Source organism: Chaetodon trifascialis, chromosome 16, assembly GCF_039877785.1.
Source record: "Chaetodon trifascialis isolate fChaTrf1 chromosome 16, fChaTrf1.hap1, whole genome shotgun sequence".
Lineage (NCBI taxonomy): Eukaryota > Metazoa > Chordata > Actinopteri > Chaetodontiformes > Chaetodontidae > Chaetodon > Chaetodon trifascialis.
This window is the reverse complement of record NC_092071.1, coordinates 14682740-14695427: the sequence shown is the minus strand read 5'-3', so window position 1 is coordinate 14695427 and position 12688 is coordinate 14682740. Positions and strand designations below refer to the sequence as shown.

The following is a 12688-nucleotide window of genomic DNA, read 5'->3' as shown; positions in this document are numbered from 1 at the left end:
ACTCTGGTTTTCTTCCTCTTTTTATTTCAGTCCAGTTCCCAAACTGCAATATTTTGTTTTTTTATTTTTTTTACACTCAAGACACAGCCATGCACAATTCAAAGTTCAAAAAGTCTATTGCTTCAACCACAATTAAAAATAGTTTATCCAAAACCTCGTTTCCCCGTCGCTCATTTGTCCTTTTTCAAAGATGGGGAAAGGCCTGCTGAGGTATGCCAGATGGATCAGCAGTTTTACAAAGCTAGACAATAATAAGAGTAATAATAATAATAATGATAATAATAATTTAAAAAGTAACATTTTTTGTCTTTGTTCCATTCTCGATACACATTAATAGAGGAATTTTCACACCACGTGTACAGGTTTACACATTCAGAAGATAGGAATGTACAGGAGCAACCACAGAAAAGGGGCACGTCGGCGGCGTCTCTCGTCACCTTTGTGCTCATAGTTCAGACCTGTACATGGGGCAGAGGCCAAACGTCCCGGGGCCGGCGGAGCTTCCTGACAGGCCACCCACACCTACCGCACACACACATACATGTACTAACACTCAGCAGTGGTGCTCAGGACAGGCTGTGTGGGCCCGCACACAGAGTGCTGCATCCGTCGGCGCTCTGTCCAGATGAAGGAGTGTCCTTTAAAGCCCAAACAGGAGAGTCGGATCCAGGAGTGCAGAGACAGCGTGTGTGTTCGTTTTTCTCTTTTTTGATTTTACCAGGGTGCAAAACATTTATTGATACATACCATAGAGCAACCTGAATATTGTCATTTTAAGTTACATAATTCTGAAAAAGGGGGGGGGGGGTCCCATCATATTTACATACATACATACATATCCTAACAATCTTAACCTATCTGGAGATGAGATACAGTGTATAGTTTGTTTTTCATGCATGAATTCTGTTGCATCCTCCTGTCTAACATCACTCCTTCATCTTCTGTACATTTGCTGTACAATGGAGGTACAATATGACTAAGCAGCTACCCTGCACCTCAGAGTCAAGGTGGACAACACGAGTGAGGCATCTTCTAGTGCAGATTGAGGTAGCCCCCTAACACACACAAGCACGCGCGCTCACACACGGAGGGACGCTACATGGGAAATGCCTGACGAAGCTACCAAACACGGACACAAAGTAGATAACTTCTGTACAGGAATGAGTTAAAAGCTAACCAGGTATGGAAGGAATGTTAGCAAACAATATGAACCTCTACTACAGTTTCTATTTTCAGTGCTCATCAGGACAAGGTACAATCATGAAATGGCACTCAGTACTTCGCTCAGTGGGTTACATTCCCGCTCTCTAATCTGCAACGCGGTCAAAAAACCACCACAAAGCGTAAAGATATATGGAAAAAAATAAAAAAATCACATAAGACACCATTAAAAGACAAAAGGACACTGAAGCATGAAGGAGCAGCATCTTGAATACCACAGGAGAAGGCTGGGAGGGGGCAGGTGGGCGAGGAGGACAGTCGGTGCCCGGTGCCTCGTTAGACATGAACGTCTTTGTATATTCAGAACAGGCAGGCCTGGTTTTTGGTTGCCATTTAATCCAAACATGAATAGTCGCACTCACATAATGTATTCTGCAATATACGAAGACTTAATGACTCTTCTGCTTCTGAACAAACAGAAGTCCTTCTCTTATCTACATTTCTGTTCACTTTAAGTTTAACTGTTCTATAGTTGATGAATGACATAATGAGGAAAATGTCTTTCTCCCTCGATGTCACGCTGCTGTTTGTTGTCTGAGTGATCGTTTTGGATTGAAATCAGCATATTTTCGGTCTGCGTTATTCTCTTTGTCAAGGGGCATCATTCCCGCTTAAGGTATAAGGTGACAGGGATGCTCAGGGCACTATGGGAAAGTGAGACAATGCGTAGCACCAGACCTTCAACTCACGGTAGGTAAATAATCACATGACCATCTGTTTGCCACTGTTGTAGAAAAAAGCTCATTTGAAAGGCTGAAATGTTGGTCCACTGTGTGCCCGCACCTCAAAAAGAATAATCCAACACCCAATATAGGTATATTAATGAAAAGATTTATACTCTGTTGAATCTCTGATTTAGTATGTATCTGGTGTAATGAAGAGGTTGCCATTAATTAAGACAGATGTTGAATTCTCTGCCCAATTCTGATTCATTTACAACATTGAAAAACCAAAAGGAAAGCCATGTGTACTGAATATCTATGGATAATTCTATTTGAGATGCTTGTACGCAGTGAATGCTACAGTTTATGTATGCACGTGCTTAAGAATGATCTGTGGACTTTGCACACTGCAAGATGAAACTGGCATTTCTGGAGTGTTCAGTATCAAATGTTGACTTATGTTTGCGACACATCACCTACATGTCAGAGCAAACACGTGTCTAGAACTGCAACCCCCAACAATTGAATATGCACTTTCCTTCATTACATTTAAAATGACATATTTGCATGTGTGATCTACAGCTGAGTCACTATAATTATACATGCTGCACTACAGTGCTGGTTTAATTGTTTTATGTAGGCAAATTGTGCACAGTGTTTCAATATTTAAAAAATCAGCGCATTAAATATAATATGTAGCCAGTTAGAGAGAAAATCAGCGAATGAACTGCAGCTAACCTGAACTCCAGCGACTCTACAGCAGAGACTGTCTGGGAGAAGTTGGCTCAAATCAAGTACAAGACAACATGAAGCAGACTCGTGAAGGATGTTTAAAGCTGGCATTATCATGTGAAATTATTCCTGACTGTTTCCCCTGTAGCTGCACCCCTACACACATTCAATCACACGCATACACACATAAATATGCCACCTTGAGATGTGACAATCTGCAGAGGAGTAGCAGTGTTTCTCCACAGAGCCATAGTCATGCAGGCAAAGGTTGGGTCCCAGAGTCACTCTCTCACATTGGCTGGTTACTGCAGGTGCAAGTGTGGCCTGATTGTGCTCCATGGAGGGACTAGAGGAATGAAAACCAAGCCTAAAGCTGGGCAGGGAAGGAATCACGGCCTCTTTAGTTATGTCAGTCTCTCCCTGCTGACATTTCCTCTTGAAAATGAGCACATTTTCTTTTCGATTTTTTCATCGTATTTTCTTAGTTTGGAGAGCGACTGCTGCCAAACAAGACATATGACACAAAGAGATGTGCACAGTTTGTACACACACACACACACACACGCGCACACATACTTGTGATGGGCTGCTCTACATGTACAGAGTGCTGGAGAAGTAAACGAGGAGGCAAGGTCTGTTCAGCAGCGTGGGCCGAGAGGCTGCAAGGCCAGATGTCCATCCTACATATGAGGCCTGGGGGTCTTTTGTCCTTGTGCTGTCACTGTAAGTCACACAAACCCCCTCCTTGTGCTGTCGCTGTCACGTCACCCACCACCCATACACCCAAGCCCCTGCCCCCATGAACGCACACATCACAGGCAGGGCTCCAGCCTCGGGTGGGGACACCTAGGGCACACCCTAGCGACTGCTGTTCTTTATGGCTTCCTTCGCAGCTACAATCAGAGGCGTCAGGCTGGATAGAGGCTTCGCCAGCTTGAGGAAGGAATGCTGCAGAGGACAGGAAGGAAAAAAAATGTAGGTATGGAGCTAAAGGGAAATGTATGCAGATGAAGAATTGGGGATAATTGATATTTAATCAGCAGGACATGAAGAGAGCAGGAGACAAAGCTGGGAGACTAAATCTTGATAAGCTCCTCAGGTCTTTATTATTATTAACTAGCAATTCCAGGAATAAAGTTCACAGGATTCAACAATGCTGTGTATTTATGCATTATTAAATCATTAGCACTAACACAGATTGAATCAGGTGAGATTCTTCTGCAAGATCCTGAATCCTTAAGATCTTTGATCCAAGATCAGAGCTATGAGTATGCAGTCTTCCCTCCTTCCTTTGATATCTTCCAGTGAACCAGAATCTAACTAAAGTATTTGTCCGTTTCCTTCAGTTGTAAGTTTTAAGTTATAACACCGCCTGGCGGACACTACATCACCCTTATAATTGTACCATATTTCATTCAGATATTGCATGTTGCAGAAGTGTGTGTATGTGCATGCATGTTTACTGAGCATCGAGTCTCTGTTCTACCTGCAGCAGCTCCTTGGCAGAGCCTCTGCGGTCCACATCCATCTCCAGACAGCGGTTGAGGAAGTCTCTGAACACAGACGACAACCTCTCTGGGTTCTGCAGCTCTGGTGTCCCATTGGTAGCTATCAGGTACAGTGCCTGGAAAGATGGATGAGGTAAAACAGACCATGAAATCACGGCATCACACTGGAAGCATACTGTGTAACCACTAGTGAGGTAACATCATGAGTCCTGTGCTGTGTCTCACCCTGAGTGGATTCTCATTCAGGTAGGGCGGTTCTCCCTCCACCATCTCTATCGCCATGATTCCCAGAGACCAGATGTCCACTTTTGGGCCATAAGCCTTCCGAGTCACCACCTCTGGTGCCATCCAGTAGGGTGTTCCCACCATTGTGCTGCGCTTGTTCTGCTCTGGAGTGATCTGGGCACAGAAGCCAAAGTCGGCTGCAGAGGGAGACAGAGGGAGGGAGGTGCAGCAGTGTGTTAGACTATGTATTTGCATTTTTCTTTTACTTTGGGTAAGTTTACCTACCCCCCCAACACCCTCACCCGTTCCCACATGCGCAAGTCTTTGAGTTTTGTTGTAATGTCTTACTATGTTGCTTGTGTGCTGAGGTGTTTTTTCCTAATCCCACACTGTGCCCCCCCCCCCCCCTTACAGGAGTCTAATTTGGGATTTGCTTTTTTTGCCTCTTCCTCCCTCTTGTTCTCCTTTTTTCTCATCTAAGTAAACGGGGTGCTGATCGCTTGATTGTGCAGACCCACAGTTCTCCCGCTCCTGTACTCCCCATGTTATGTGTCATTGTTCTTTTCATGTTTCTTGGACGGGATGTAACTGAAATGAAATTTCCCCTCCGGGGAACTAATAAATGCATTCTGATTCTGATTCTGAATCTGATTTTATGATTGATCAAAAAAGTGAAGACTTACTGAGCTTTACGGATCCGTCCATACCCAAGAGGATGTTGTCACTTTTTATATCTCTGTGGATCACCTGGTTGGAGTGGAGGAAATCCAGGGCTTGAAGACACTGAAGAGAGAGACAAAAGCTTAAAAATAAATCTGATAGACACCCACTCATCAGTGAAGCCTTTACTCATCACACATTTGGACAGAATATTTCTCTTGGCTGGGTGAAGTGTTAAAATTTTTGTTCCAGTGTCTAAAAGTGTCCACCTGGATGTAGGGGTCAGATCGTTCTGGCCACAGAAGCAGTGGGCGGTACTGCTGATGTCTTCACTTGGCGTCTTACCTCTCTGCAGACTGCAGCAATCTGGCCCTCGTCCATGCAGGTCTCAGTCACTACATCTGTCAACGAGCCACCGGCCAAGTACTCCATCACCACCCATAGCTCATCTCCTACCAAGTAACTAAAAAAATCAAGGGAAAAAGAAGAAAAATGCCAAAATTTCTTGTGGTTTTAGGTTCAGTCGTTGCATTGACAAATCAATAATCTAGGCATGCTGGTATGTGTGCAGAGAATGAGAACAAAACTTCCCAAGAAGAGCACAAAAAAGTATCTTTTCAGTTTAAGATGTACTTCATGATGCAGAGTCAATTACAACACACAGTAGGTGCTCAAGCTTTTTACTGCCGGCTGTGAACAACAGCAGAATGTACTGAAACAATGTGATAGAAACTGAGTGATTGTGTAGTTAAATTCTTGTCTAAGTTTTATAACAGCAGGTGGCAGTAATGCACCTTCAGATGAATGCTGACTACCATTACAAGGTAAAAGGAGGAAGAAGAAAGAGCCGAAGAAGAATAAAGGGGATCTGAGAAGCAGGCCCTCAATGTCATTATGGTGACAACATACATTAACCTTGTCCCAGTTCTGACTGCATTTAAGTTGCTAGTGGCAAATGAACATCAGCTACAGTAAGACTGCTGCATGAGTTCATGTCTGTCATAACCTTGAACTATCAATAATAATAATAATAATAATAATAATGTACATACACTGCAAAAGCTCTAATAACTGTGCCGTTAAAAGCTGTTAATGTCTCTTTAGAGTATTATGAGACTTTGTATGGGCCTTGTTTTTCCTGTACTGTGTAAATGTGTGCAAAGGTAAATTTATGTATTAAACCGCTAATGCAGAAATTAGTTGTCATTACTCAGTCAGAATATGTATTGATGGCAACTTTGATGTTCAAGTAATCATCTTTTATCAGTCCTTTAGCACACAAAAATGCCAAACAAATGCGTGGATTTACTGCTTGTCTCTGTTACATAGCAGGAAACTGATTATCTTTAAGCAATGCGAAGACATCACCTGTGATGGCCTTGAATTTCTCTTTTGAGGTGATCCAAAATCTAATAATGTCTGAAGAAAGGCGACCATATCTAGACCTTGACCTCAGGTTTGTGATAACAATAGTGTGAAAAGTGTCTCTGAATGTGAAAAATAACCTGTCCAGGTAGTTCACTATATTGGAGTTTTTGTTTTCCCTCATCACCAAGATCTCATTGATGATCAGCTCTTTCTTGGGCTGCTGCTGCAGGTTCATCTGCTTGATGGCCACCTGAGAAAACAGACAAGGAATCTGTGGCTCAGAGCGAGAGTAAGCCTGGTGGCTTAGCAAGGAAAAAGAAATAATATACAGTATGAGAATGCTGCGTAATCAGAATCTGACTTACCTCTTGGCCGGTTGCTATGTCGATGGCAGTGTACACAGTGCCGGACGCCCTGGTGAAACACAATGTCAGAATCTCATTAGTGATATGCAGCTTAAATGTTTTAAAATTACACTGATAATCACACAAATTCACAGTTCATGTCCTCTGTTTTCAAGCATATACTTCAATGGAATTACAGTATGTTCATCATCATTTTATTCTGTCACTACTAACAAAGTGCCACTTAGAGCACAATTAACTAAACATGAAACCCAAACTCTGCTGGGATGGAAGGACATAGTGAGAGGGTGAGTTAGCATGTTAGCATGGCTAAACGGTTTTATTCCGGCTTTATTGGTGCCAGAGGCTTAGAGAGTGCTTATTTTACCACAGAAACTCCACTGCGATTAAATTACCTTAGCAGTGATGAGCACCAACACTGGATCCACATGAAATTTATGGCTTCCAATAGTTGGTCAAAGGAATGGTATGCAGCCATTCTGTCCTTATTTGGAGGCGCAACTCATGACACTAAAAACCTTCAGCTGTGAATTTCTGCTTCTGGTCTTTCTCTCTTTCTCTTTGCTGCCGACTGCACCTGTGCACTGTCAGGAGCTATGAATAATACAGCTCAGTTCCTGGTACTAATAAGTTGCAGATAGCCCGGCAGAGAGTAAATAGACTGTTATCTGCTGTTTAAGATAGGAGCTTCCTGATCAAATATGGAAATAGTGAGCACGAGCAGATAACGACCGCACAGTTTTTATCTGTGCAGATGTGAACAGAGAGAGAGAAAGAGAGAGATGGCTGGACTAATCTTGCCGTGGGCCATTTCAGGATACAGGTCTCATTTCCTCTCTACTTAGTTTTCTTGCAGTCGCTCAACCTGACCCTGCCTCTGTCTCACTGAAGTGGTCACTGCAGCTCTGTCTCTCCTGGCGAGAACTGACTGCTCCTGAAATTGCTCTATTTCAATAACTGTAATGACTGGTTTATGACCATGGGTGGACTTACCCTTGTCCTATTTTCTCGAAGCGTGTGTACTTCTTTTTGGGATCCCCCACGCTCACAATACTCCCTGAGTCAGAGAGAAAGCAGACATATCATGATTGAGCATGTGTGGGCGCACACAGCCATGGTGGCCTTCACGCAAACACACAGAAAACATCGCTGAAATAGAAAAAGTTCTGCTTTTCTACTTCAAACATCTCCTGCCTCCAAGTGCGGCATCTCTTCTTCACCGTGCGTGCTGGTAATTTGTCTATGGAAGGCCACAGTTAATGAAAAAAAAGCACTTCTCTTTCCACATTTGATTTCATTAGTTCTCCCTGTTCTTTCGCATAATTTCTCAAAACACACAGAATTGGTGCATAAAAGTAATATGTGGGAAAACAGCCACTGGAATCCAGCCTGTCTTCTGAACCACCACTCAGGGAATTATTCAACAGCGAGGTCACATCCTCGGTATTGTTTTTGGGAAGGAGGACTTCACACTCTACAGTTTTGGACTATTATGAAATTTTTCAGAGTCCATATATTTAAATTTTACATTAAGCATTCAAAAATTGAAGAGATTTTAGGATTTCTCCACCACAATAGCTCCTTGCAGGGTGGAGAACACTTTTTGCAGTCATTTCCAAAGACACGCAGGAAATATAAGTTATAAGAAATATGAATTCAATGAATGAAGATCTCTTACGGCCCTCAGTGCTTCTAAAACTCTGCCCTGATACACACAAACTCATGTGCAGCTCTAAAGACACGTACTGAGTCTCTCCAGAATCTCCTCATCCGTCATTTTGGACTTCTTCCTCTGACGGTCAGTGTGGCGATACATTGTGTTGGACGTGTTCTCGGGCTGGACCTGCGACTCTGGAGGAGTCAGCACTTCTTTGACGGGGGTGGGAGGCTTTGGCGGGTCCATGACGGAGCGCGTGTAGATCTGCGTGGAGGAAAGCGTCAAAGACATGCGGAGGGGATTGCAATCGCAGCAGGTGGATTTCACCAGTCGGACCACGTAAACTCACAGATTTGGTGTGCTCAGGCCGAGGTGCAATGACCGGCGGCAGTTCGTCGTCATCATCCTCATCTTCCTCCTCCTCCTCCTCTTCCTCTTCTTCCTCATCCTCCTCTTCTGACACAGGTGGAGCGATTGGGGGCTCTGACGATGATGTTTTGGCAGCCTGGGGGGTGGACATGTAAGTGAGTGTGGATGCATGCGCCATGTAACAGCATGGAATTAAAAGAAAATCCTCCATTTTTTCCCCAAATTAAACAAAAATGTATTTTCTCAGCCTGCAAACTCCAAACCAGCCGTGTGCAGAGTTTGAGTTCTGGCCAGCGGAGTTTCAAAAGAACTTTCTCTGACACACAAGCTGCAGCGATGGTGAATTAATTCTGAAATTGCATTGACCATATCAAAGATTCAGATCATATCATCAAACATGTTATTCATGAGCGCATGTCATCATTGTCAACAAAATACAGTCAATCTGTTGTGATACAGTGTGAAAAAAACCACAAATGAGTGGGGTTAAATTGTCGGGAGCCATTCTGTTAATCGTGGAGGGATGTATATGAGTCCAGTGAGAGCTGAAGAGACAAAAGAGTGAGTTGCCATTCAGTGCAGTTTATCTGAAGGTTCTTAAGTAACAGACTGTTAAATATTTAAGTGTGCTATAGGAGAAAAACATGCTGCCACATTGCAGTGATGTGCAATATGGTGATGAACTGTAGACATCCTCTTGATATGGAAGATACCTTTTACAGTAACAAGTGTGATTAATAAGCTCAGGCATATCTATTATGCCTAATGCTCAGCCTTTATTCCCAACCCCCATCCAAAACTCTGCTAGCCTTGGATCATCTTCCTCTTATGGAATGGAAACATTTCATCCATTTCCAGTCCCGTCATGCATAAATGAAGCAGTGCAGCTTAGTTCTAGTGATTAAAGGGAAAGGGTCTGGCTGAAGGAAAGTCCCAGTCCTTCATTCAGACGTACTGGGCCTCTGACCTGCTCCAAGGAGGGCTGGGCCAAGACTGCAGTGCAGAAATGAGCGTCTAGCTGACTGTAAGCAGTGCCATGTGTTTTTTCTTACAGAGCCATGCGGTAATGTCTACAATGGGAATGAAGTTACAGGCACATTATTGGCAATGTGGATCCAATTGTGAGGAATATGAGCTCATACATGCATTTTGACAGTCATCACAACCCTCTGTGGCATGCGCCCCTGCCCTACCAGTTCAGAGATGGTCCATTGGAATAAAGGATAAGAGGTGCTCTTGTGGATGATAATAAATATATCTATAGCATTAAAAACTGAAAGATCCAATCACACCCCCCCCGCTGGAAATTTCGATACAGAGAGTGATGATGCCTCTAAAATCAAATATTTGTACGCATTTTGCATTAGCCAGTTGGCAGAATCAAAATTAGGAGATCAAATTTAGCTTCAAAGCCAATGCAGAGATACATCATGTGGAAAGTAATATGGAGGAGTTACCTTGTCAAATAATGCGCTGCAGGTTCTAAGGCTGACAGGAGGCCCAGATGACAGCAGTCGGTTCTGAATGTGAAGGTTGAGAATGGGAGGATTTACTCAAAACAAATCCACACAATGTTTAAGAGTAAGTGGACTTCAGGGAAAAAGGGGGGGAGGAGGGGGGAGGGCAGGGGTACGCTACTGAGGGATGGACGTTAGGTGTCCTCCAGACTCCCAGCATGAGAAGAGGACATGATAGAGACAAATCATGCCACTTGAGGACTGTCCTTGCCCAAGTCGAGAACATATTTTCCTCTCCACTTCCTGATTTAATTAGTTCGATTGGCTTTTCTTTGGAAGCTGCAACACGAACAGTAACTTCCACTTCTGTTCATGCAACATAATGTATTTACGCTTGATTTCAAATTTCCTGATAACAAGTTAAAAGGTGCAAACCACAAAACCAAAATTATGATATTACAACTCATTTATTGTCTAGCACTGTTGAATACATATAAGCAACCCACATACTGACTGATGTGTTAAAATTTAGGATTAGCTCTCTTCTCCACTGAATGTGTTTGTGTTGCTTTGTGAAGCACCTTTTGGCACACATCTGCTGTTTGTGGTGTATGTCTGTGTTGGACACTTGAACGTAATTGTTACTCAGACAGGAAAATGCTTTCAGTGCCGATAAACGAGAACGGTCACAGACTGTCTCTATGACGCGCTGATGAAAATGAAGTGGCTGCTGTTATTTATTTGAATGGATAAATGCTGTTTCCCGTAACACTATTAACCATTTTCCATTTGACTCATCATCATGACCACATAATGAATAAACATTGCAGCTTGTGACTTTTCTTGAGTTGTAACGAGGTAAAGCTGACACTCTCTGACAAACAAACTGTTCATGCTGTGAAAGTAGCTGTATGAACAGAGGTCCTGCTGTCTGTATTGGCTGACAGATGAGTCTGAGCGCTGAAGTTAAATATCCAGGACTTCCTGTTTGGCGCTGGAACTTATATGACCTGATGACAGATATGACCTAACTGATGGCTAAACAGAGCACAGAAAAAAACTGAGTCACTTAAAGCACATCAGCGTGGACTGAAGCACTTTTTCTAAAGGATTTGTTATTACTTGGGCTTTTTTCACCACTTTCCTTTCTATTTATGATAAAAACAAAGTGTTTAACATCAATATTAAAGTGGGCAGCAGGCACAACATGGTCCTAAATTCAATTTCAACTTTTTGACTTTTCGACTTTCTGATCAAAGCTTGAATTAGGATGCAGCACAGTGTCTCTACATGTAGCGCCATTATCCACAGTTAAAAATGTACACCGAGCTACGGTCAAGATGAGGCACTTGATGGGTCTAAAACAGAAACAGCTGGCTCAGATGGATGCTCAAAGAGGTTATATGAAAAACAAAGATCTTACAATATGTGCAGTGGATAGTAATCTCTTTTCCATGACCAAACTTTATTAGAAAATGTCTGCGGGGCACACATGGACTGCAGCAAATGATTCGAAGATAAAGCGTGTTGCTCAAGGAAAGCTACACATCAGCTCTCAAATATTTACCTGCATTGCAGGTTAGTAGAAGCTGGTGTTCAAAATCAGCTGACAGAGAGCATCAGGTCGCTCATGATGGGTTTGCTTCTATAGAGCGAGTACTGGCACCTCGCCTGTAGTTCTGCTTGCCTGAGACAGTGCGATTCAATCTTTGGATGAAATCTGTGGCACCGTAGCCAACAGCTGAGTCACCTCTGCAGACTGTGGACCACTGTGACAGTCCAAGGCTGAGATGCTCTCCAATACCTTCCCTGGGCTTGCGCAACCTTTTAGCACACTGCCACACCCGCTTGGCCTTCGCTGGCAAAGAGCTCTTTCATGCAATAGCCATGCATTAAGTGATACCACTGTAGCTTGCCTGGGGCAGCGAATCCCACTGAACAGACTTGGATTCCACTTCTTCACCCGGCTGAGCGTGTACAAGCCAAGGCATTCAAAGCATAGATTACTCTGGTCAAAGCCAGGAATGAGGTCAGCACAGCGGGAGTCCTTCTAGATGCAGTTGAGCCTCCAGTAAAGCTTGTCTATGGGTATTTCAAAATCTGGTTAAGTCGATTGGAAAAATAAACAATGAGCAGCAGTAGCTCTCACAGCAGCCATCATTTCTGTGCAAGAGCTGCAAACTGATTGGCGTGTATGCAAAATTCAGGGCATTATGCCGCATAGTGAGGGCAGTAAGCCTCCAGAGGGGAGCGCACACATTTTGCCCATTAGAGGCAATGAATGTACTGGAGAGTAACACAGACTATCCCAGAAATTCCCAGATGGAGTTAGCGAGAGCAAAGTGAGGAAGATTTACTGCGGCGCAGTTGGAGAGGTTCAACACAATGAAATAAAGTCACATAATGTTGCAACTTACCTGTTAGATTATTACACTGTTCCTGCGTATATAAATCATGAAGAAAT

The 12688-nt window shown here is 43.3% G+C and overlaps 1 protein-coding gene across 2 annotated transcripts in view; it reads right to left on the bottom strand.

The window, feature by feature from the left end:
• Positions 1–2: 2 nt before the first annotated feature.
• Positions 3–12688, bottom strand: part of LOC139344366 (serine/threonine-protein kinase PAK 3) — a 28932-nt gene continuing 16246 nt past the window's right edge. The window contains exons 6-16 of one of the 2 annotated variants that reach the window (XM_070982463.1): positions 10225–10287; positions 8748–8903; positions 8488–8662; positions 7735–7798; positions 6742–6790; positions 6514–6626; positions 5354–5471; positions 5032–5131; positions 4349–4545; positions 4102–4239; positions 3–3563 (exon numbers count right to left, since the gene is read on the bottom strand). In XM_070982463.1, coding sequence (XP_070838564.1) covers positions 3474–3563; positions 4102–4239; positions 4349–4545; positions 5032–5131; positions 5354–5471; positions 6514–6626; positions 6742–6790; positions 7735–7798; positions 8488–8662; positions 8748–8903; positions 10225–10287 — 1263 coding nt within the window. In that variant the 3' untranslated portion in view covers positions 3–3473. The remainder of the gene's footprint in view (positions 3564–4101; positions 4240–4348; positions 4546–5031; positions 5132–5353; positions 5472–6513; positions 6627–6741; positions 6791–7734; positions 7799–8487; positions 8663–8747; positions 8904–10224; positions 10288–12688) is intronic. The other variant, XM_070982464.1, reaches the window with a different exon arrangement.